Source organism: Lepisma saccharinum, chromosome 11 (assembly GCF_977018435.1).
Source record: "Lepisma saccharinum chromosome 11, izLepSacc3.1, whole genome shotgun sequence".
NCBI lineage: Eukaryota > Metazoa > Arthropoda > Insecta > Zygentoma > Lepismatidae > Lepisma > Lepisma saccharinum.
The window spans coordinates 45906616-45930670 of NC_139239.1; the positions used below are offsets into that span (position 1 = coordinate 45906616).

Genomic DNA, 24055 nt, shown 5'->3' on the forward strand with positions numbered 1-24055 from the left:
CAGCTACCGAACCCAAGACCCTTTGATTACAAGGTGACAAAATTACTACACCATCAAGAAGGCCTATATATTGTAGGTATGGTGACAGATAAGAGGACAATTTTGCAAGGAACGTACCGTTTTCATTATCTCTACATCACTAGCTTCAGGTGGTGGTTCTCCGTAAGAAAATATTTCCCACAGCGTTGTTCCAAAGGCCCAAACATCTGCAGGAATGGACTTTTTCACTAGATTGAAGTCAATGAAGCATTCTACAGGTATCCAATGTATTCTGTGAGAGAGAAAAAAAAGTGTCATTATGTGATGCCCATGTCAATCTGCCTGTATCACCTGTCGCTGAATTAGAAACTGGGACAGCTACAAAGAAAACATTCGATAGATTACAATATGCATCTGATGACTAGAAGCTTTATTGTTATTCCCAAGATTACTGTCAAGCATGCAGATTTTGTAGAATTAACTAATCAAGCCAACGGTTACAACATATACTTTCTTATGGTTATCCACATCAATGCCAATCTGATAACCAAAAGAAGGTTTGTGTTGTACCTTATTTATCTTTGTTAATTTTACAATGTTGATGGCATGTGACATAAAGTATATGACCGAGACGATATTGTTGCTGATGTATAGGTATCGGCTGATGCCAGTGGTATTAGTATCAGAAAGTATTGGCTGGATTTTACTTGTCGATAACAGCCAATACTTTCCTGGCATTTGGATCATTCATGGGATCTGCGAAAATGCAATGAGACACTTTTGTGGAGTCTAATTATCCTGGAAGATATGCAAAATCCAAAGCTTCCCTTTCCTATTTCATATACATTATGCATTTCACTGAGGCTCTTGAAGACATTTTTGCATGTACTTACTCATATGGGGAATAAACATGCAGCCCTGGATCAGACAGCTGAACCCTGAACGTGCTATCATTGTGAGCTGCGACTAGTAGCTTCCTGCATCGTATGTTCCCATGGTTAACACCCTGCTCCTCCTATAATGAGAGTTAATAATAGAAATTAATTCATTAAACTTTTATAGGCTGGCTATTTTATTCTTCTTACAGGTATATAGTGTATATAGCATTATTATAACTAGTTTTACAAGCACAAACATAATAATTTTGGTGTTATGTTTCAAGAGTGATGTCTCAAAAGATAACAAAAAAGAAATCTATTTTTGTTATTGTAAAAGCTATTATATTAGTGTATATAATGGAAACTGTTAGGTGGGGATGTCTGCTTGAGCCTTAGTGATGTCTGGAGGGATGCTTTGCATAAATTTTTCTACCTGGGAAGAGGACATCGCTCCCTATCCCTACATCCCTCCATTTTGAGCACTGCTTATAGTACCACTTTGTTGAGAGCTACAGGGCATGTTGCCACTGTAACTGCTGGACTTTAGTAGTTGCAGTAACAGAATCCAAATATGGTCCATTGTCAATGTTTAATTCATCTGGAAAGTTCACTGTGCTTGTTTGATTTCATGCCAATCAGGACACAAGCTGCTTGGTGGATAATTATTTTTAATTTCTTTTTCTTCTTGCATCTAGTGTATTTAACCACAACTTTCAGGGCTCACTCATCTTTGACACACCCAAATCCTTCTTGCAAATGAAGATATAATAAAACTTAAATGTTTTTTTACTGCTTTGATATTTGTGACTAACTTACCAGGTACCACAATGCAGTGGCGAGATATGTACTAGCTTCAACAAGATCCACTTGCTTAATATCCTGCTTGTGTTCCCGTAAGTAAGCATCCAGAGGCCCATACTTGAGGTATTCCATGACCATTGCTATTGGGCTGGACAAAGTCACCCCGTACAGTCTCACAACAGCATGTGACTGCAGAAACACCCATTTGCTTGCCAAGTTGAGAAATTCCTATGGACAGACAAAAATGTGTGATTATAACACAAACCATGTAACATGTGGTACAGCTTAGAATATTGTACTATAGTTTCATTATTTTGTGTCACTTGTCTACCTCTCTAGATTAATCACAATGATGAGGATGAATGATGATTAAATAGATGAGGGAAAAAACAGCACAAGGATTACTGAGGACTAGGACCTCTGACTTTGTCACATGCTATGCTAACCAAGAGAGCCTGGCTCAAGAAATCCAGGTCAATGATGAAATGCATACTTCTTGGAAAATAATTTTAGGGGTGAGCTGATACTGTGGTTTCAGTTTTTGTTTGAATAAAATCACCGGTATTTCTCTGGAGTAGGGGATCTTGTGGAATCCATAAATATGTCCAGTGCTCGAAAAATTTACTCCAAAGCTAGGCACCAACTTTGAAAATAAGGTGCCAGGGAACCACCTACTAGCAATTGTGCATACTACAGATTGTTTCAAAAGTCACGCAACCCAAACTTTGAAAATGTATATCATGAAAACGTAACTGATCATGTAGGCTATCACTGGGTTAATAAATTTATTTTAGCATTTATCCAAATAAAAGCAATTACATTATTTGAAAAAACATTGTTAATTTGAAGAGAACATCTGAGAATTGATTTTCAACAATAAATACCAACTCTTAACATTTTGTGGGATCATTTGTTGGTGTTTGATTTGTCGTAAAACAGTTGCTTTGTGAGGTACAGCAGAAGCAGGGTATTTTTCTTTGAAAACTTCTTGCACATGAGTGTAAAAATTAGTAGTAAAATAGTCTTCAGCAAAGCACACACGCTGCTCCAATGTATACACCAAGCTGAATCAATTAAAAAAACAGGCACAGTAGCGGCGAAAGTGAGCGAAGAGAATTCAGGATAACTAGGGCCAGTCTAGAATTCTCTAGAGTTCAATTTCGGCACAAAATCTTGATTTATGATTTTTCATGTAAATGTATGGCCAATACTTATGCACATGTTGCATGCGTGTTTTGACAATATTTCGACCTGCTTGTGTTGCCATCTACAGAGATATGTCCCAAAAATGTCACTTTTTCACTCAAACCATAAAATTGTCAGTCAAAAATCCATCAAATATTGCTCATGACCAATACTGGTCGTAAATGATAGATTGACATGGTATCAGTCATCAGACATCTAATTATGACCCTTTGATAATTTTGTAGATATTTTTCTCTCTCAAAATTTTAACCCTGCCTTCTGCCAGTTATTAATTTATCTATTTTTTTGTATGACGTAAACTGATAATTTTATGCAATGAAAAATATCTCAATGGATGAGGCTTCATAATGCAGAAAACCCGGTGTAAATATCTCTTACAGTTTCATGATATACATTTTCAAAGTTTGGGTTGTGCAACTTTTGAAACATTCTGTATAAGAAGCTGAGCATCACGGTATTCAAAACATCACTAAATCATTTGAGAAAGCAGGAAATGTGGGACAAAGAGTAAGAAATTGTTACTGAGTCTATGGAATGTTCACAACGTTGATAAAAAAAAATATTGCTAACTTACGCTGTACTGCAATTTGAACTTAGAATCTTCAAAATTTCGTACATATTACAGCAAAATATCACAGTCGCCAGGCTGAAATTTTTAGTCACCATGGCGACTGGGATTTTTCGAGCCCTGAACATGTCATGACTTTTCTGGAGTCTAAATTTCCTGACAATTATGCAAATTGAATAATTTTCATTACTTTAAATACACATAAGTGAATTACTAACTTTATCCATGTCTTTTATTTCCTAAACATGAATTTCATTATTTTTGTGACAGTTCGTCTTTGTTTAAATGATCTGATAATGAATGCATAACAGTCAAAATATTGCAAAGAAATAACAAAAATGTGCCAGGAGCATAAATAGGACACACCAGAGATCATCAAACTTCCCTAGCGGTAGAGCTACTTCCCAGAGATGCAAATACATGGTGATTTGAAACAAGTGGATTCAGTTTTTCAATTAAAAAAAATATAATGCCATGTTCAACTTTTATTTGCAAGATCATTAACTTTCGTTCTTCATATTTACTAGTCTCATAGATATCAACAATTAACTTTAGATTAATTGGGTACAGCTCAACCAAGATGACAGAAACTCTGACAAACTCCCAAACTAAAGTAGTGTTTTCTCCTGTCACTTCACCTTTCATTTGTGCCAAGTACATCCATGTTGCCACCGTCCTGGCTGAAAATGTTGTATGTCCATCTGCACTCACTTTTCAGAAGAGTCGATTGAAGTTTGATGTATGTGTATTTTAAATACATTACAAGATTTGTGCAAAGATTTTATTATTATTGACATACAGAATGTGATGCATTAACATGTATGGAACACGATAATGTCATCAACTCATTCCCGACAAAAAGTGGAGATACAACAAAGCAGTATTCAGCCGGTGATAACTTCTCTCCCTGGTTTCTTTGTCAAAAACCTCAACAACATTAACAATTCAATTTTTACTTTCACTGTTTATGATTTTCCCCTTCATGATGACACAAACATTTGGCACTGAACAGAGGCGTTGAAGAACATCTCACATCTTGGCAATGCAAGGGAATGATTACATAGTAAACAGCTGATTACATCAACCATGCTCCCTTATGGTAGAAAATTACATGACAGCGCCAGAGGGTTTTTCTCTTCTTGGTCAAGCTGTATGGCATCAGCTAATTTATATGTTTTCCTCACGTCTTAATTAAAGGGAGAGGAAGAAAGAAAGAATAAATAATGCTGTAATTCTATACATACATGCAGGTAGTCTTTACAGTATTCTTGTTTCAGAACTTTCATAGCAACTTCCGTTCTTTTGCCTTTTGCAAGTTTCCACATGCTCTTGTATACCACATACTTTCCAGTCTTCTTCTCCATTTTCTGACCTGAAACAAAAACTCATGATTACACAAACAAATGTTCTACCCCTCTGTATAAAAAATAATGACAAGATACACAAAAAGTATTAGAATTGGCCTTTAATCCCTATTCCAAGAAGTGAAAGATATGGTTTGGAAGATAAGGCCCCACACATAGTTGCAAGGCTGCAGGAAAGAAATCACCTTATGTCTTGTGATGAAAAACATTCAACATTGTTCTTTGCAAGCTGTAATATAACTTACCCATTCCTTAATTTCAGTCATAAACTCTCATGATATGAGATGTTTGTGGAACTTTGCCATATATAGTGTGCTTTGTGTACTGTTTTCAATAATAATAATAATAATAATAATAATAATAATAGTAGTAGTAGTAGTTCCTTTTTATAATTTTTATAATGTTATGCACAGCCCAAAGTGGCCAAAAAACAGCACATCATTTGCATATCAAACTCATTTACAACTGTTGCTACTTCTTGACAATGTTGCCATTGATAAAAACCCAAGTGTGTAAAGTTACTTACTTTTATCTCATTTTACATCGCTTATCTACCTCTTTCCATTAATCACGACAATGAGGATGAACAATGATGAAGATAAATTGATGAAAGGAAAACTCGTGCCCTTACATGCAAAGTAAGATATAATGTAACTTAATTATGTTATGGACCTGAAATAATAATAATAATAATAATAATAATAATAATAAATTGTAACGATAATTAAGACAATAATAATAATAACAATTAATTTTTCTCCGATGTGTTTATTCCAAATAATGACAGAAACGTTCTGTATTAGATCTGCTCTTCGATGACTGTCTTAAAGTTGTGCTTATTAAATTTGTTACCATATGATAAGTCTGAAGTATGACATTAAATGTAGAAATGGCTCGATTTGCTAAAAAAAAATTAAAAACAAAAACTCTCTTTCAAAGAGCAAAAAATGTTTCTCCTAAGTATCCTCTCACAAGGATAGTTGTATAAAATGTTATTGATTTTATGAGTTCTAAAGTACTGTAAAATGAAGTCCTTAAGAGGTTTAATTCTAATACATACCTCGATACACCTGTAATGCACGGCAGTCAATACACTGCGGTGTTCCACCAAAAAATCCAGCCGTGAGACTACCACCTGTTATTTCTTCAATTTCTTCTGACTCAGATCGGCATAGCAACAATGGAGATTTATCTGCAATAAGTTAGTCTCAGAAGCTTGTCCTTGTACAATTTGAAGAGAAATGTTCTTATTTGAGTTATAATAATATAAATAAATAATAATAAACAAACTACAGTATGTAATATAGTGTTTTTCTTTGTATTTCATTGGTTCTAATGATGCAAACAAGAAGTTTGTGTAACAACCAATTATAAAGTAATTAATGTGCTACATTTATTAAAGCATAGCTCGTGCCAACATTATTAAGAATCAGTAATATGTGTAGACATTAGTTTTCACTTATCCAACATTACATTAATCATCCTTGTTTTCACCTGAAGAAGATTGTTGAAACAGTGGAAATACTGAGTTTAAAAAACAATAACATGCGAAAACCAATATTAAAAGTAACTGAACACTTATTTTACTTATTCTTAATTAGTGTGCTGTTTGTAAATATATGGTGAACAAATATGTAAATAATAACAGTATATTTATACAGTGTTCTATGCACAGCCAAAGTAATCAGAATGCAGTACAAACTTGCTTATGTAAATTATCCATTCAGGCTCTTCTTCAAGGATCACTTGCAATTTTATCTTAGATTGGTAGAATGTGGGTTAACAGTAACTAAATTTTTTACTGGTCCATCCCTATGAAAGACATTACAAAACAGATGACCTGGAAAAATCATGTCTACTTCATATTTCCACATCCTGTTTTTAAGATGGATCGTGAAACACTGGAAACATAGTGTTTCAATTTCTGTATTGGGTATATTATGGTTACATTGGTGCAAGTTGTCCCAGGTTTGATTGCTGGTGGGAGCTCCAAAATTTCAGTGTAGATTCAGCATCAAGATAACAATTGGAGAGCGACTTGAAAGCAACAGTAGCAGAATCTGGTCTTGAAAGGCAGGAAACCGCAGTGATGGAGCTTGATGCACTGACTACACATTACCCATTACCCAATAAAATTGCCAGACTTGGCCCTCATGGGGCAATGAGTTTTAATGTTACTTACAGCATACAGTATTACAGTGTATTTGAGAATATGAATTTATCATGTCCTGAAACATTAACAAAGGCTTAATTGTTATGAAAATAAGAACACATCTAGTACCAAAAGTTTAAGTGACACAGTCTTCTTCTCCTTCTGGCAGCACAACTTCATATTGATAATTACGGATATTGTTATTATTATTTTTCTCTGGTGGTGACTAAAAGCATTTTTAGAGAGACAAATTGGGACTTACGTTTCAAATTTCAATTCCTAGCATAAATCTACAACATATTTACTCACTTTTACAGTTATTACATTTTTCTGTTACACCTTGATGGAAGACAGACCCTTACAAAATATATAACAATCCTTTTCTTACCATATTCAGATGGAGGCAGGCACTCAACCAAATTTATGGCCCCCTTTTGTGATCTATAAGTGAAAATAAGCTCAGAAATGGATGGATATTCTTCACAGTCTGCACTGAACAAGAAACTTTGTTCATCTTTTTGGTCAATCTTGTAAGTCTTGGGTTTTGTACTGCAGTAAAAAAAATATAATAATTAAAATATGTCGAAGTTTTCTTGGCAACAATTGGTGAAGAGATATTCTCAGGCCCTCAACCTGGTGTGTTCTGATAAGGCTTCCAAGCATTGGTGAGCTCGGGTGTCGATTCAGAACACACCGTCAACATCTCGAGAAAATATTTCCATCAATATATTAATCATTTGAATGAATATAACAATATTTTATGAAGGGAGGGGGCAAGTGAACACTTAAAACTTAACAGTTGTTCATGTGAAAGTAAGCATGTGTCCACAATTTGATACAAATGAGAAAGTACAAGTGCTTAAGGTTGAAGTTGTTTAAAGTCCACTTTATGCACAGATAGGCTAATCAGGATCAGAGTTTAGGTGGACATATTAAGTCAGGACAAAAGCTTTCCTCCTGTTAATAAGAGACTTTAACCACAACTTTTGAGACTGATAGCATAGGTGTACCCTACAAAATTGGCTATTTGATCCAATTTCTGAACTGAAATCATCTCTAGCTCCTGCTAAATATATTTTTTTATAATCTCGGGTTTAACACACACACACAAAAATGAATAAGTAGCAGAATTTGAAACTTGTGTTCTCAGCATCCACTGCTGGGTGCACACCAAGTAGCATACAGTTCTGGACAAAACTGACACTTTGCTCATGCTATTGCATGAAACATTGTAATATATATGTATATATGCATCTCACTGTACAAGTAAATGAAACAAGTGGTAACAGAATTAATGATGAAATTGTCAATCAGTTCCTGCTTACATTAATATTTCAAATACTCACATTCATGCTGATTGATTGATTGCTTTGCTTTATTTTACTTTGCTTTTTGTGCCACTTTTGACTAAGTTGCGAAGATGGGAATGAGTGATGATATGATGAAATTGATGAATGGACACTCACAAATATCCATGCCCAGGCCAGGATTCGAACCTGGGTCCCCTAGCGTCGAAGCACGATGTGCTAACCACTCTGCCACGGGGCCCAGCTCACATTCATACAATTGACACTTTTACAGACAGAACTCATTTTTCCAAATACTACATAAAGTAAACTAAACTCTGCATGCAAATATGCATACATACACAATAAAAATAAAAATGCTGATAACTCAAATTAATAACTTATAAAACTAATTATGAAAAATTGTAAGGGCCCATGCTTGTCAAACAACAACAAAGTAAATACACAAAAATGCTGCTTCCACAAAAGATACCCTACAATTTTTATGGATAGAAGAAAGTTGCCAATCAAACTACTAGTTTATTTCACATTGCAGATATAATTCTTTTTTACCCACAATAGCAGTGCTCAAATAAATATATTCATTAATTTAATTTTACAGTGAAGCTGCACAGAAGGACTAATTTCTTAAAACGTGGCAGAGAAGTTGGCTGAACTGGTTGAGCCAAAATTTTCACACAACTTTTTCAACAAGTTACTTATACTTTTAAAGTAACTGCAACATACCTTTTTTCAACACACACATCCAGAAAGTAAGTCCCATATTTCATTTCACTTTCCCTTAAAATAAAACAACCAGGCTTGTTACTCCTCTTTTCTTGAAGTTTAGCATACGAGAATTCCCCACTGAAAATATATAAATAAATATTGTAAATACTTGCAGCAGTTACATTTTCATTAAAAAAGGATAGAGACAATTTTAAAATCAGGATCAATAGACAATAAAAGTTGGACATCATATGAAATGTTTATTTTCTTGAGGGAACGTAGTAGCTAACATAATGTGGTACAGTGTGATCCATGAGTATTACCATGCAAATTGTCCATCACCATGTTCGTGCACTTCATTTGACCCCATAAGAGCTTCAAGAATTAAAATAAAACTCAAAACAAGCTGTTGACAACTTCTGCACCAGCATACATAAACATCCAACGCTTAAAAACACATAGGATGTAAGAGAAAAATTAATGAAAATAGTCATGGACAATTTGTAAGGTAATACTCATGGATCCCACTGTACAAAGTCAGGGATCTTTGGTTTCATTTGCACGTAAAACTTGAATGATTCTTTTGGCATACTGCATTACTTCATTCATCTTCACCATAAGTCATCCAGCATCATAACGAGCTACAAAGCCAGGGTAAGGCATTGTCCCTGTTTATCACTTTTCATCATTGTTGTGATTAATCCAAGAGGTAGAAAAGCAAAGAAAAATACAAAATAGGAAGAAAAAGAAATGATCACCATAACAATTAACCTGTAGTGGTACAAAATTAACAAAAGTGTGATCGTAATTAGAATTTATATTTTGGTTACATAGCACCACTTTTCTGCCACTTCTGGTTAGTCTCAGTGATGAAAATGAACAATGCCTAGGCTGGGGCTTGAATCCAGAACCTTTGGTGGTGAGACTGTGAGTCGGCCATGCAACATATTTGGCCAATAGTACTAATTTGGTGCGTAGGGCTTCTCGATGGCATATTGGTAACATTGTCACCTTCTAATCAAGGGGACCCAGGTTTTATAGCTGGTGGAGGCACATAGTGTTTCAGATCCCACTTTAAACTGTACATCCAATCCTAATTAGCCTTTCTGTGCATAAAGTGGACTTAAAATAAAAACTCAAACTAATTTAGTGTGACATTGTATAATGGCTAACACATCCTCGTGGAATTAAAGGCATTAAAACATTAAAAGTGATTAAACTTGAAAAGAAGACTACTTGGAACTTAAGCCAGCACACTGCCAGCAGGACCTCATACTATGGTCAGATAACTTTTATATTCAGCACATTCCTGGTATTGCTTTTTCTCTAACCTTCCTTGTTTAACCACTTGTAATGTAAGTACAGGTCAGCCACTTGCAAGCACAAAAGTTTTATTTACATTATTTAATAAAAGTATTTTTGAAGTTTTAAAATCCCTACTTTTATCTTCATTGCAGCATTTTATTTTCTTTCTTTCCTTTACTTTCATATCTTTGACTTTCCATCACTAGAGGCTTACATTAGTTCCATTTAGAGAATATTGAATAAAGTTTCCTTTCCTTTACTAATGCAAGTGTTGCTTCCTCACACAATCTTCCCAACAAAGGTTTTGCATTTCAGTTCTGGCTCAGGCATTGGTGTTATGTTGTGTACATCTCTTCATCAGTTTCATCTATATCATTCATTCTCATTGTTTATTTAGAAAATTAACAAAATATACAGAACGTGTGAATATGCAAATTTTCATTTATCCACATGATGTAAAGTTGACCTTGAATGAACATCAGGAAACCCAAACTTTTTGGCTCCACTTGTGGGAATTTCAAGGGGGGGGGAGAAGTGGTATTGCTACATGCCTGATTTTCATCCAGTCATTCATCAAACCTTTCGCTGTCAACAAAAAGCCTTCACTCGCATTTCAGGGAGAGGCAGGGAATAGGAGACCCATCTGCTTGCTACACCAGGAAAACTATTAGGCTTCAACGTGCTTGACCTTCTTGAGGGTGCCACCTGATTCGAAAACGACTCAAAATGAAAAATTTGGCAACACAGAATAACATGAGAATTTCCCCTCACCACGGCAACTAGACAAAGTCGATTGGTTCAGCGGTTCATGTGAACCTCCCTGGCTTTTGATGGAAAAGACAAAAATAGAATTTTGAAGTCTGTTCTTTCGCTGAACAGGCTTAGTATTTAGTTACAAATGAAATGTGTTGCAATTAGTGACAAGCATATTCCATTTTTGACAGGAAACACGAAATGTGTAATAACACATTGTAATGTTCGTTTTTCATGTTTTTGAAAGGTGTGTGGTATGTTTCCCTACCACACTTTGTAACAAAATGATGCAAAATGAGAAATAAACTATTAAACATGAAATTTGGTGTTTTCTTACCAACTCAACACTTTTTGAAGTTGAATTATCCTGTGCATTATGCAAATCATGGAAAATTTATTAATTCTGCTGTAAATATTTGATTAGCATTCCTTTACATGGGAATAAATTTAATACTCTGATAACTATATAAACATGCTATCAAAAGGGAAATATTTATTTTGTGTAACAAGTGTAATTTTTATATCAAATTTACAGTTATATTCAGCATTTCAACACCAAAATGCCATTTTATATACCACTTTTGATGTTGAAAAGTGCAGTTTTTGTACTGAAACTTTGATATTTCATTCACCATAAATATACGGCCATAGTATAATGCACAAATTAAAAACACTGTCATATTATCATGATATTCAAATGACCTAGAATGTAGGTACAACTGTCCAGATAAGTAAAAATGCCACTATAATGCAAAATTCATGTTCCCAGTATATCAGCCATTATATTCAATGACTCAATTCTGTACATAGGTGTCAAACTGAAACTAGTAAACACATAGAACTTACCCTACTGGTCCATGACACTTAAATGACATTAACTTCTGCAAGGAGGGAGTGTGAACATCACTACACAGATTAAATGTCCATTTCACCATTAATCTGTAATATCCATCCAACAGACTAACAAAGGAGTACATCTTTGAGAGATTTTCGAACTTAAAATAGATGGGTATACCATTTTTTCTTGAGATTTCCACTGTCCCATCATTTCTAACTGATATATAGCAAAGTTCGTCTATTCCACAGATATGTTGCCACTGGAAAAATTCAAACAGAAATAATTGATTATGCTAGATCCAAAATAATGATGTGACACTCTTTAAAAATTTGCACAGTTCAATATGAAAATAGGTGCAGGCTGTTCCCAAAACTGCCACATTTTCATTTATTATTGCTGGAAAATGTGTGCACTTACGAGTTTTAAAACACATGTGTTCGTTTCCAGGAAGTAGTCAGTTTCAAGCCAGGTAACAGAAGAAATGGCAACCCTAATAGCTGTTGCACTATTTGGTCTTGTACAAGAATAAGTGTACACTATTGAAGTGCAGTGTTGAATTTTTGCAATAACACCTTTAAAATGTCATCCAATCATCATCCCAAATATACTGCTGAGTACCTGATTTGAAACCTGAACAAGTTTTTAAAAAATCAACAAGTGATTGCAAACACTTGTAGGAACTTAAAGTAATTGTTATGCTCAAATTATTTTCCATTGTTTTTAGTTAGTTGGTCAGTTTGAATTCTTTCACTCCTTTGAAATATTTGTAATAAACAGTGGTGGCAATTAGGGTTGGGGGCTAGTAGCTCCCCCCATTTTTTCCACTTCTTGCCCCTGCATTATGACCTCTTATTGCTAAGCCTTATCTACCGAGAAAAGTAAACAAGCTTTGCCCCCCCCCCCACTTTTTGCACCGAAACACCACTACTGGTAATAAATATTTGTAAACTGAGCAAATATGAACAATATATTACAAATTGTATTAGTTGTACTTTATGTGGTCACTGCTCTAACAATTAGGGAGTTTTCAGACCAAAGTAACAAGCTACAAGTGACATGACACAGGAGTTTCACAATGAAGTGACAAGTGACATGGGCCCCTTCAGTCTGTAAAAAATCATTAACTATGGATGTGAGACCACCAGACCAATGCGACACGATGCACACTACTGATAAAATGGCCCAGTCTGAGTGATACAAAAGCAACAAGTGACATTTAAGAAAATTGCATTCTTTTCTGAATGTTTATTTCCAAATGACACTTGCCATTTGTGGTTTGTCTGAAAGCCCTCTTAGGATAACTTGTTGCCAAATGAAGATACCCTAATTCTTATCCCAGTATGATATTCTGCTGTGATCATCCTAGATAAATTTAAAAGTGGAATAAAAACAACAATGCACAATTTCTATAAATGTGACATTTCACTCTCCCTACATATTACATTTAGTATCTACAGTTTTGTTATGGAAGTTGGGCCTACAATGCAGAGGTCCCAGTTTTGAATTCTGGTCACCAGTTTATCACCATCGTCATCGCAATTACGCAAGAGGTAGAAAGTGATGAGAAATAACCAAAACAGAAATAGTTGTGGAAGTTCATGATCAAGCTTTCAAATTTGCAACCAAGTGCAATGCACAATGTGCAGATTACACCTGTGCTTTTAAGATAGTGTACTGACTAATGCTTTTGCCTTGTGATAGTGAAGTTCTGGGCCCCATTTTTGGTGGAGGCACCTTTCACGGTGGTTTGAATCCCATTGAAACTTTTGGCTTAGTCCAGTTTAACCTAACTGAGCATAAAATCAAACTGCATCGAAATGTCAGAGTTCAGTTCATATGTTTTTCTCTTGCTGATATATAGCAGTTTTTCCACAAACTGGAGCATGAAAGCTTTACGCATACAAAGGAGGAATTTCAGAATTTGGCATTATGATGCTGGTGCGATTGGTATGGAGTCTGACTGCTTATGAAGGAGATCTGGGTTAGGTGATTTCATGTGGGAATCAGTGTACGACCGTGTCCACATCAGTTTTAGCATTGCAAAGATTGAGAATGTGTGGATCCCTACTTCCATGCACCTTATTACACTGTCATGGTATGCTACAGTTTAATTTCAAACAGAAAATAAGCATAATGTTGATTAATTACAAAAATGTTAACTTACTTCATTCTCAGATCATACATATTTGCTTGTACAGAGTGGGGTAGAAACAATTTGACGATTTAAATTTGGTGCCATATCGACATCTTTGTAGGTGGCCTGGTGAAACACACATCCCTGAATGGTGTGGTTTAAACCCTTCAGTTGTCATGCAGCGTTGGTCGGAAGAGCATTGAGCGTTTGCTGTGGAAACACTGAGGACTCCACTGAAATGCTTCTGGCACTCGGCACACATTCTCGGTGTTCATATAGTTCCGCGACCAGGAGGCCTCTTGCTGACAATGGATGCAGTAGTCTTGAACTGTGTAACCCAATTCGAGACTGTTTGGCATTTCTGAACCTTTCCATTCCTTCCGATGTCAAAATGTCATCGAAAAACATGATGTGTTACACTGCATGACGACTGGAGGCTTTAAACCACTCTACTCAGGGATGTGTGTTTCACCATGCCACCTGCAAAGACGTCAGTATGCACCAAATTTAAATTGTCTAATTGTTTCTGCCCCACCCAGTATTTATTTTACAATGCAATGCAAGTTTAAACCCCATGTGTGCTACAATAAGCAATGAATTGCAACAGTGTAAGAAAATGAGTATCAAATCATTCTTTTTTTGTTTCAGCAGTTCAATTTGTGCAAGAGTTCTTTTGATTACCAGGATGAAACACACACAGAATGAAATCTATGCACTACTGCTACTCCTATCAAATTGAAACAACAAAAGAGTTTCTACCTCTTTTCTTCCATTAAACTGAATCTTCAACCCAGGTTCAGTTTTGTCAAATGGATTAATATTTATCGACACTGATCGATAATTTTCACCATCATCAGTTAGAGCTTTGTATTCTTCTATTAAATAGTTTGGAGCCATCTGTTCAAACTGATTTAAATACTCCCCTTTCACATAAGCTACATTGTGACTTCCTCCCTTTTTTATCTTTCCTAAGCTGTCCCGAATTGGTTTCTTGATAAAAAACAAATGATGCTTTATCACTTCCTTGGGAATGTATTTCTTGTAATCACTTTCCACTGTATCACTTTGGACACCAGTTTCCAACATAACTCTATACATATCCGCAACACCCAGACCAACTAACTCTGACTTATATTTTTCATAACTTATGTCTGCAATTTTACTCTCTAGAATGTCACATCTTGCTTGGTGAAAGTAATAGTCAAAGGCATTCATGTCCACCGCCTTCAATCGATTCAGAGAAGGTACTTTGAATCGAAGTCTGAAATCATATTCAATATGCTTGCTGGCCTCAATTAATAGTCGATTGGAATTCACCCATGTTGTGTTGTTATGGATACGTAAAGCAAATAAATGTCTCGCAACAGGCCCTATCCCCGCCGACTTTGACAATTCCATACACACATCCTCTGCTGTTGTTTTCTGGTTAATTTCAATCTTACGAGTTTCACTATCTTTGCACAAGTGAACCACAATAGTAGACCATTCTTCCATGGTGTCTCAAATTCAACGACCTTTCAGGAGTATTATGTGAGCCTGAAATTAGAAAAAATATATATTATTAATTACTCATGTCATAAAGAAAATTATTTTTTCACAAACAAGGTGCATCTATTTTCCACAAGGTTCACAACACATCCTCTGGAGGAAAAGAAATACAATTGTGCTCTAAAGGGAATGATTATTATCACAAATTATAATGGCTGCATCAAAACTGAGACTATTTACATGCTTCTTATAATGTTGGGACATAAGTCACTTATGCAAACAGAAGAAATCATTTAACTTTTAGTAGAAGAGGCCTTTTATATGCTGTATGCCCTTCCTCGATAGGAGGTTTTCCACATGCAATGTTAACTAGACACTATCCATTATCAGTGCTTTTACTACTTATAACTATTTTAACACTACGTCTCGAGAGAGTGCCTTGTCTTCAGGTGAAAATTACTTTTTACCAGTGGTGGAGAAGAACCTATGACAGACCTGTGATTTTACTACAATGCAACTACTACACACAAGTCTATATTGCTTTTTGCTCCATTTAAGTTACTATTCCTATTTTCCGAGAAGGGAAGACCATATTTCCTTGAATTCTACACTGGGATGGCTTATAGGATTTTGGGTCATTGTCACAAAGGTGGCTTGTTTGATCTTTCGGTTTCCTATTTGTTTCTTTCTGTAGTACTGTGATGTTGTTCCATTGAATTCTCTGCAATTATGTTTCATGCATGTTTGGCTATTTCTGACCTTTCTAATTTTTCCGTTGCTTGTGTGATGATTGTGTTCATCTATCCTCTTCTCTAAAGGGTGTCTGTGCCTCCCTGATGGCATAGTGGTAACGTTGTCGCCTTGTAATAAAGGTGTCCTGGATTTGATACCTGGTGGTAAGGACCCCACTTTAAACTGTGGGTTGAGACCCAATTAACCTATCTGTTCACAAAGTGAACTTTCAGAAAACACCCAAAAACTGTAGAGGGCATCCAGTTTCTTGTATGTAAGCTTGTCTGCATTCACATGGTATGTTGCATATGCAGTGTTTACTGGTTTGTATGGGATTTTCTGACTTAACATTCAATAGTGTGCTTCTTAGAATTTTCCTACTCTGAATGTTGTCCTAAGGTGGGCTTTTGAACCAATTCTGCTAATCTGTTATGATAACCCAGGCAGGTATGGTAAGCATACTGTCTACTGTAGGTTTTTCTACCTTGCTGTTCATCTCCTTGGCTGTGGATGTCTCCTGGTTGGCAGATACCTATTGAGTTCCATTGTTGTTGTCTGTGTGTGACCACATTTGAACAGATTCTTCTGGCCATTGAGCTTACATGGTGGATTATGGCATTCCTTATATTCTTGGGGTGGTTTGATTGAAGTACACATACCTCCCAGTCTGTTAGTCTTTGATACAAAGCTGTTGATATTTGATTTCCAGAGCTATCCACTAGGATATCTAGGAATGGCAGGCAATTGTTTTGTTCATTCTAGTTTTTTTTTTAACTTTTAACCACTGTTATTTAAAAGAGATTTACTAACGTTTCGGAGGCTGCATCTGCCTCCGTCTTCAGGGTAGCGTGTCTAAATGGTTGCCTTGGAGGATTCTTCTAGGTGGCCTCGGCTCCACCGCGTCCGTCGGTCACAAGGACCTCCAGTATATACAAAGTTGCCAGGTAGGATTATCAGTGGCCAGGCTCCACTTCTTAAAATGACCACGTCAAGGTCACGATCAAGGCTTTGTGTGGCACCGTTAGGTTTCCACCTTGATCCCGGGTACTGGACAACCCCGGATTGCATGTTGTTAAAAGTAAAAAAAAAAAAAAAATAGAATGAATAAATCACCACTGATTAGCTACAAAAAAGAATTGTTTTGTTCCTTTTACATATTGACCATGATTGGTGGATGAATACTACTCAGATGCTGGGGGAAATTTAGCAGTATGTGGTCTCCATGGAGCCATATTATGAATGCGTAATTTACATATCTAACCCATGTTTTACACTTTCCGGTGCTTTTCGTGAGGACTGTCTGCACAAAGTGTACCATGCATGTATTTCTGAGTAGTGGAGATAGTGGTGAACCCATGCCATACACTCTTGTTGTTGGCAAAAGCCAGTGTCTATTTGGAAGTATTAGCCTTGGAAATCATATTTTCTCACACAAAATTCATTGAAACTTACAATAAATGAGTTTTATACTCTAAAGGGGTGTCCACTACTGAATCTTCACCGTTGGAATTAAATAATTCATCACAATCAGAATCCGATTAATTTGTAGTCACTAATTCTTTCATTTCTGCTTCTGTCAGGTAGTATGGTTAATGAAACCTACTGGTAGACACCATCTGTTCCATCCCTGGGATTACTGTAGATATGTGATTGGCGAGGTTCAACGGCAGGGATAGCTTGCACCATTTCACATTTATTCTTCTCTAGATGCCACGCAAGGATAGGAACCAGTGCAAAATTAGTTCAGTTCAGTTTCTGAATGAGTCTACATGCCTGCAAAGTTTGAATATTCTAAGTTAATATTTTCAATAAGAAAAAATCGATTCATTAGGGACGCTAAATGAAATTCATGCATCTATGGATGGCATGGCAGACATACATTTTACCAAAAACTCAATATGCTGACCAAGGCAGTATTTATTTTATTTTCAAACATAAACTTTTACGTTTTTTTGTATTAGGTACAGAGTCTGAAGAAGACCTTGCTAGAAGGTTGAAACGTAATACTTAGTTTATGTCTTAAAATAAAATAAATTCTGCCTTGGTCAGCATATTGAGTTTTCGGTTGTCATGGAAACAAGGCTTAATGGTGTTATACATTTTACAGAACATATTATAATGGTTTCAACAGTGAAAGGGCAAATGCAGGAATAGTAACTCTATCATGCTATTCGGTAAGAAATATATCAATGAAATGATGAATAGTACAATATACGAACCTCTAGGAGATTTAAAGCTTCTGGAGGGTCTTGAAAATTTCACATGCTGACTTATGGAGTGCTACAACAGCCACACAATTTTCGTAATTGCCCATTTCATTATGAAAGCTAAGCATTAACATTATATCACTTCTGTAGCTTAACTAGCAATAACCCATGTGTTTATTCTCGCCAGGGGAAGTTAGTGACTTTGAACATCAGGTGTAGAGCCACCTTCAAAAGGTGGGACATTTATGGTAAGACTGGGTAGCATGTGTATGGCAAGTGCATGTGTTGGGAAGCCTATGGAACTAAGTATCAGACAAAGGGGTGTTACTTAATTGTGTATTTTTGGTCATGCATGTAGACATGGTGGTTTACTGTAGTGTGGTATTAGAGTCTTTCTTGTTGAGTCTGGACTAGCTGATGGGGTACTATTATAGTATAAGGGAAACACCTATAAATCATATTTTTACATTGCTAACGTACTATTTTGGAATGCGGAACATTTCCTAAGGTGAAATAATGCATTTCTAACTAAGATAATGTCTATTTCTTACATTTACAAGTACTTACTGTTACTTGTTATTTCGATTCTGTAACACATTATGGCAGGTGATAGCATACTGGTTCAGGGCACGTTGTGCAATTGTTTTGTCGATTTATGCAGTGTTGCAACCTCGTTCACCGGAAAACACCTACTTTCATGCACGGATTTGAAATTATGCTAATACGTCGCAAACCATTGACGTTAGCCCCACAAACCATTGACGTTAGCCCCAAAAACCATTGACGTTAGCCTCAAAAACCATTTTCCGTAAGGTTAGGTTAGGTTAAGTTAGGTTAGGCAAGCATAAAAAATAAAATTAAAAATACTCGACACGTCATGTTCTAGTGAAAACACGGCGAGGCTGAAACACTGACTATGGGGTTGCGTCATCTTAACACACGGAACATTGTACTCTCATGCAGAAATCAAATGGCGGCAGCACAAACAGCGTGTCGGACAGAGATTTTCGCAGAAAAGGACATGTTTTCGCATTAAAATGGATCAAAACTAGATTCACAAACTTCCACAACGCTACAGAAAATTATTTCCGTAAGTACTTTCTCCTGTAAATTTGAAGAAATCCGTTTCCCTTATACTATAATGTTATCAGCTGATGGTACAAACAACTTTTTCTTCAATGTTGGGTGTGGGATCCTTGCTTGATTGTCAACAGTTATCAGAATCTGCAAGCATTATTAGCTTTTGATTGTATTCAGCCACATCCATTATTACGCTTGCATTTCCTTTATCTGCCAGGGGGATCTTTATAAATCCTCCCTCTGGCTTGCTTAGGTTTGATTTTGGGTGTTTGGTAGCTGCACAAACTCGCCATCTGTACATTTCCCCTTGTGCTTGTATTGTTGAATCAACTGCCACCATGATATCTATGTTGGTTATGTTTGTTGGAGCCATCCCTTAGCTCAGACCTTAACTTAGGACTTTGTGTTTGTGTACAACTTCACAAGTTGATATCAAATGTTATAAAAGTAATGCTATTTAGGGAAAAAGTTAACTAAAAGTGATTCTTAGAATTACTTATTTTCAAGAGAAACTAAGTTGCAGTTGACATTTCTTAAAAAGTAAGTAACTTACTGAAGTAACAATAACTCAGTTACTTTTAATGAGTAAATTTCCAAACACTGCTGACAAGGAATACGGAGGAAGTGTGTGCATGCATATTGAACCATGTTCCCCTGGAGGTATTTTGTGGGACAGAAAGTTACTTATTTTATCTCCCTTAGTTGGCACCCATGCGAGCGATAATGGCCTTCTACATCATCTCTATTTGCATGTTTAAAAATGCCTATGACAAAAAGGGTTCCATTAGTCAGTGCAGGGTCAGAGGGGAAGGACAACAGGCGAATGTTCGCCAGTCAGTCGTTCTGCTCTTTATGACAGAGAATTATAACTTATTAATTAAACTATTTTTGCGTGCAAACATTTCAGTTATATACATATGACAGCCCACTATACCATATTCTGGCTTCTTTGATTTTTACCTCTCCTAGGACGTAAACAAGGACGTCAACATCAAAGCGCGCGTGTGTGTGTGTGTGCGGTTTCTTTTCTTTTCATTTTTTACTATACATAAAGAAAGATTTTTGTGATCATTGTGCGACAGGGAAGATAATAGAATTTGTGAAAAACCTGTATCTTTAATTTCAGGGACATTTACGATAGGGTTTGATGTTTCCAATATGATGGATAACAGTTTCTTGTACAAATTTTACCTAAATAATTTGTAATTCGCTGTCGAACTGTTGTTACATTCAGTAACATGTTAGATATTAAGAACACTTAAGTTTTTAACTCACCTCATTCCAATGTTTACATCCCCAAATGATAATGAACGACAGTGTTATTTTTATTTTTGTGAAACGGGAATTGAGCTTCATTTGTTTTATATATGTATTTAAAAAATGAAGAATAGTATCCGTCGGGCATTTATGGTGAAGAATATTAAATATTTGTTTGGCTTCAACCTACAAAGTTTTGAAAATTAGGTTGTACAAATTATTTGCCGTAAAGTCAGCCTTCTTGGTTGCAATCGTACATACATCGTAAACTTTTCAACATCGGACACTGCGATACGAACAGTTGACTGACCATTTGCGGAAACATGTTCGTACTTCGTTGATGCATTTCGTTTTTGCGTGTGAGTAAAATGAAATTGTTAAATTTTTAACCCCTTCGATTATAACTTTTACATGTCACAGAAATTTTTTTTTTTATATTTATGCTCAGAATTAAAGAAAATATTTATAGGGCCCAGCAAATCTTATCACGTAATATAAATACAATATAGAATGTATATAACCTGTGAAATAAGGGTAAGAATCTACGTCCTTTTCCCAAGGAGTACGTGTCATATATCGTTGGAAAGGTTATTGTATAAGGAATTCAACAACGTAAATCCCAAAGCGAGGAAAAATTACCTGTAGGAGGAAATCGATAAAAACGATGTTGTCCGGATATGCGTAATTGAACGTACTGAGGAAACTCGATGATGAAGCACATATTTAGGGGTGAAATGAGTGCTAATGGAACCTAACCTCGTAGGCATACCTCGTCTCCGTGAATGGTTCGTGGGGCTACACGTGCATGGTTTTTGGAGCTAACGTGAATGGTTTGTGGGGCTACCCTTGCATGGCTTTTGGGGCTAACGTGAATGGTTTGTGGGGCTACCCGTGAATTATTAGTGGGGCTATCGTGAACACAAATTGTAGAAAGAAAAGGGAAAATGGTACTTACCCGAATAGATGCCGGTTGTCTGCAAGCACGGTTTTGAACGATGCACTAAATTATTACGGGGGATAAACGTATATTACACTATCTACAAGTGTTTGGAACCTGTTCTTCATTTTAGGTGTGATTTATTTAATACCTACAAAATGATAGGGTGCTACTTTACTATACCAGAGACACCTATCAATGATTTATTTTGCAATTTTTTACATTGCTAACACACTATTCTGCATTGCGGAACATTTCTTTAGGTGAAATAATTAATTTCTAACGAAAATAATGTTTATTTCTTACATTAACGAGTACTTACTGTTGTTAACGTACTATTCTGCATTGCGGAACATTTCTTTAGGTGAAATAATGAATTTCTAACGGATATAATGTATATTTCTTACATTAACGAGTACGTACTGTTGTTCGTTATTTCCCACAAACCATCCACGGGTAGAACAATAACCATTGACGTTAGCCCAAAAATTCACGATAGCCCCACGAACCATCACGGGGACGAGGTATGCCTACTAGGTTAGGTTAGGCCAGTTAGGTTAGGTTCCATTAGCACTCCTTTCGTTCAGTTTAGCATATACGGACAACATCGGCTGTTAGCAGCAGCAGTAGCGCGTATTGTGCTCTCCTGCAGAAAGCAAATTCCGGCAGCAGCAATAGCATGTCGGAAATAGATTTTCGTAGAAAACCACATGCATTCGGATTAAAATGGATCAAAACTACATTCCCGAACATCAACAACGCTACAGAAAATGATTTGCGTAAGTACTTTCTCTTGTAAATTTGAAGAAATCCGTCTCTGGTATAGTAAAGTGTTACCGAAAGACTAATTATCGTAGAATTTTAGCAATCATTGGGCCCGTTCCGAAAGTCGCACGAGTTTAATGCGTTAAACAAGATGGATATACCTTGACCGTTCTTAGAATGTGATTAAAATGAGTAACAGTGTCCACAGTAGAGTTTATTTTTGCCATAAGGACATTCCTTCCGCTGACGCCATGCGGAAACTTTTCTAAACAAAATGCTGCGCTTTCGCCTAGAGTGTCCCATAACTCTGTAAAATAACTGCCTTCACCAGATTCACGAGCCCAGTTATTTTCGTTGAATGCGTTCGTTTCGTTAAGACTTTCGGAATGCAACCTTTGTCACTCGAAATTTGAACCTTTGGTAACAGTTCGTTATATCGGAGACACATTAAAATCGGATATTTTTTGTTTCTCATGGTTCGTACTTACGAATTGTGTATTGCGGAACATAGTTCAAGGTGCCATTATGCTTTTTACACGAAAACAAACATAATTTTTCACATTGTGAGTGCTTTTTTTTATGCCTTTCTTCGCTTCCAGAACACACAATATTGTGGGCACATCTTGACTCACATTGTGGCTATGCAGTGTTTCAACCTTCTTCACCGAAAAATACCTACTATCGTGTTCGTCACTAGTGGAAATTATACATTATGCACATGTAGCTGACGGATAGCCTGGATAGCTGACGGATAGCCCTACGAACCATTGACGGATAGCCCCACGAACCATTCACAGATAGCCCCATGAACCATTCACGGATAGCACTACGGACCATTCAAGTATAGCTCCACGAACCATTTCCATAAGTTTAGGTTAGGTTGGGTTAGGCAAGCATAGTAAAAAAAAAAAGGAGTTTAAAACACTGACAGTGGGTTACGTCATCGAACATGCGGAGCGGTGCGGAGCATGCAGTTCACGTAGTGAAAGCAATGGCAATTGTGCGTTGGTGAGTTATTTCTCTTGAAAAATACATGATTTCCTGGTCAAACAGATTCCAAATGAAAGAAAATACCTCGACGAACGTTAGAAACCTTAGAGAAACTCATTTCCATAAGTAGTTTCTTGTGTAAAAATGAAGAAATGTGTCTCAGATATAACGAACTGTTACCGAACCTTCTTTAAAGTAATAAGCACTATTTGGATTTCGAAAAAAAGTTATTTATGTTGGAAAAGGGTAAAAGTTTGGTATATCGGAGACCCATTAACATCGGATATTTTGTGTTTCGCATTGTTCATACTTACCAATTGTATATTGCAGAACATAGTTCAAGGTGCCATTATGCTTTTTACACGAAAACAAAGACAATTTTTCATATACAGAGTGATTTTTTTTATTCCTTTCTATAGCCCCATGAACCATTTCCGATAAGGTTAGGTTTGGTTAGGCAAGCATAGTGAAAAAAAGGGGTTGGAAACACTGACAGGGGTTTACGTCATCAAACGAAGGCAACATGCAGTTCACGTAGCGAAAGCAATGGCAATTGTGCATCGGTGAGTTATTTCTCTTGAAAAATAGATGATTTCCCGGTCAAAT

The 24055-nt window shown here is 36.2% G+C and overlaps 2 protein-coding genes across 5 annotated transcripts in view; one reads left to right on the forward strand and one right to left on the reverse strand.

Annotated features, from left to right (window-relative positions):
- Positions 1-21030, reverse strand: part of hop (tyrosine-protein kinase hopscotch) — a 59905-nt gene extending 38875 nt beyond the window's left edge. The window contains exons 1-10 of the mRNA XM_083131004.1: positions 20776-21030; positions 14753-15529; positions 11868-12118; positions 8982-9101; positions 7337-7497; positions 5857-5988; positions 4677-4804; positions 1674-1886; positions 873-994; positions 118-271 (exon numbers count right to left, since the gene is read on the reverse strand). Coding sequence (XP_082987130.1) covers positions 118-271; positions 873-994; positions 1674-1886; positions 4677-4804; positions 5857-5988; positions 7337-7497; positions 8982-9101; positions 11868-12118; positions 14753-15487 — 2016 coding nt within the window. The 5' untranslated portion in view covers positions 15488-15529; positions 20776-21030. The remainder of the gene's footprint in view (positions 1-117; positions 272-872; positions 995-1673; positions 1887-4676; positions 4805-5856; positions 5989-7336; positions 7498-8981; positions 9102-11867; positions 12119-14752; positions 15530-20775) is intronic.
- LOC145994763 (cytochrome c oxidase assembly factor 1 homolog) overlaps positions 1-24055 on the forward strand; it is a 329972-nt gene that overhangs the window by 302176 nt on the left and 3741 nt on the right. Inside the window, exon 1 of one of the 4 annotated variants that reach the window (XM_083131008.1) lies at positions 20856-21116. The exons of 1 other annotated variant lie outside the window; for it this stretch is intronic. Coding sequence is in view for 2 of the 3 variants with exons in the window: in XM_083131006.1 (XP_082987132.1) it covers positions 21268-21291 (24 nt within the window). In the remaining variant the exon portion in view is untranslated. Of the gene's footprint in view, positions 1-20855; positions 21117-21232; positions 21292-22420; positions 22474-24055 lie in introns of those variants that run through there. 2 more of the 4 variants (XM_083131006.1, XM_083131007.1) reach the window with 2 other exon arrangements.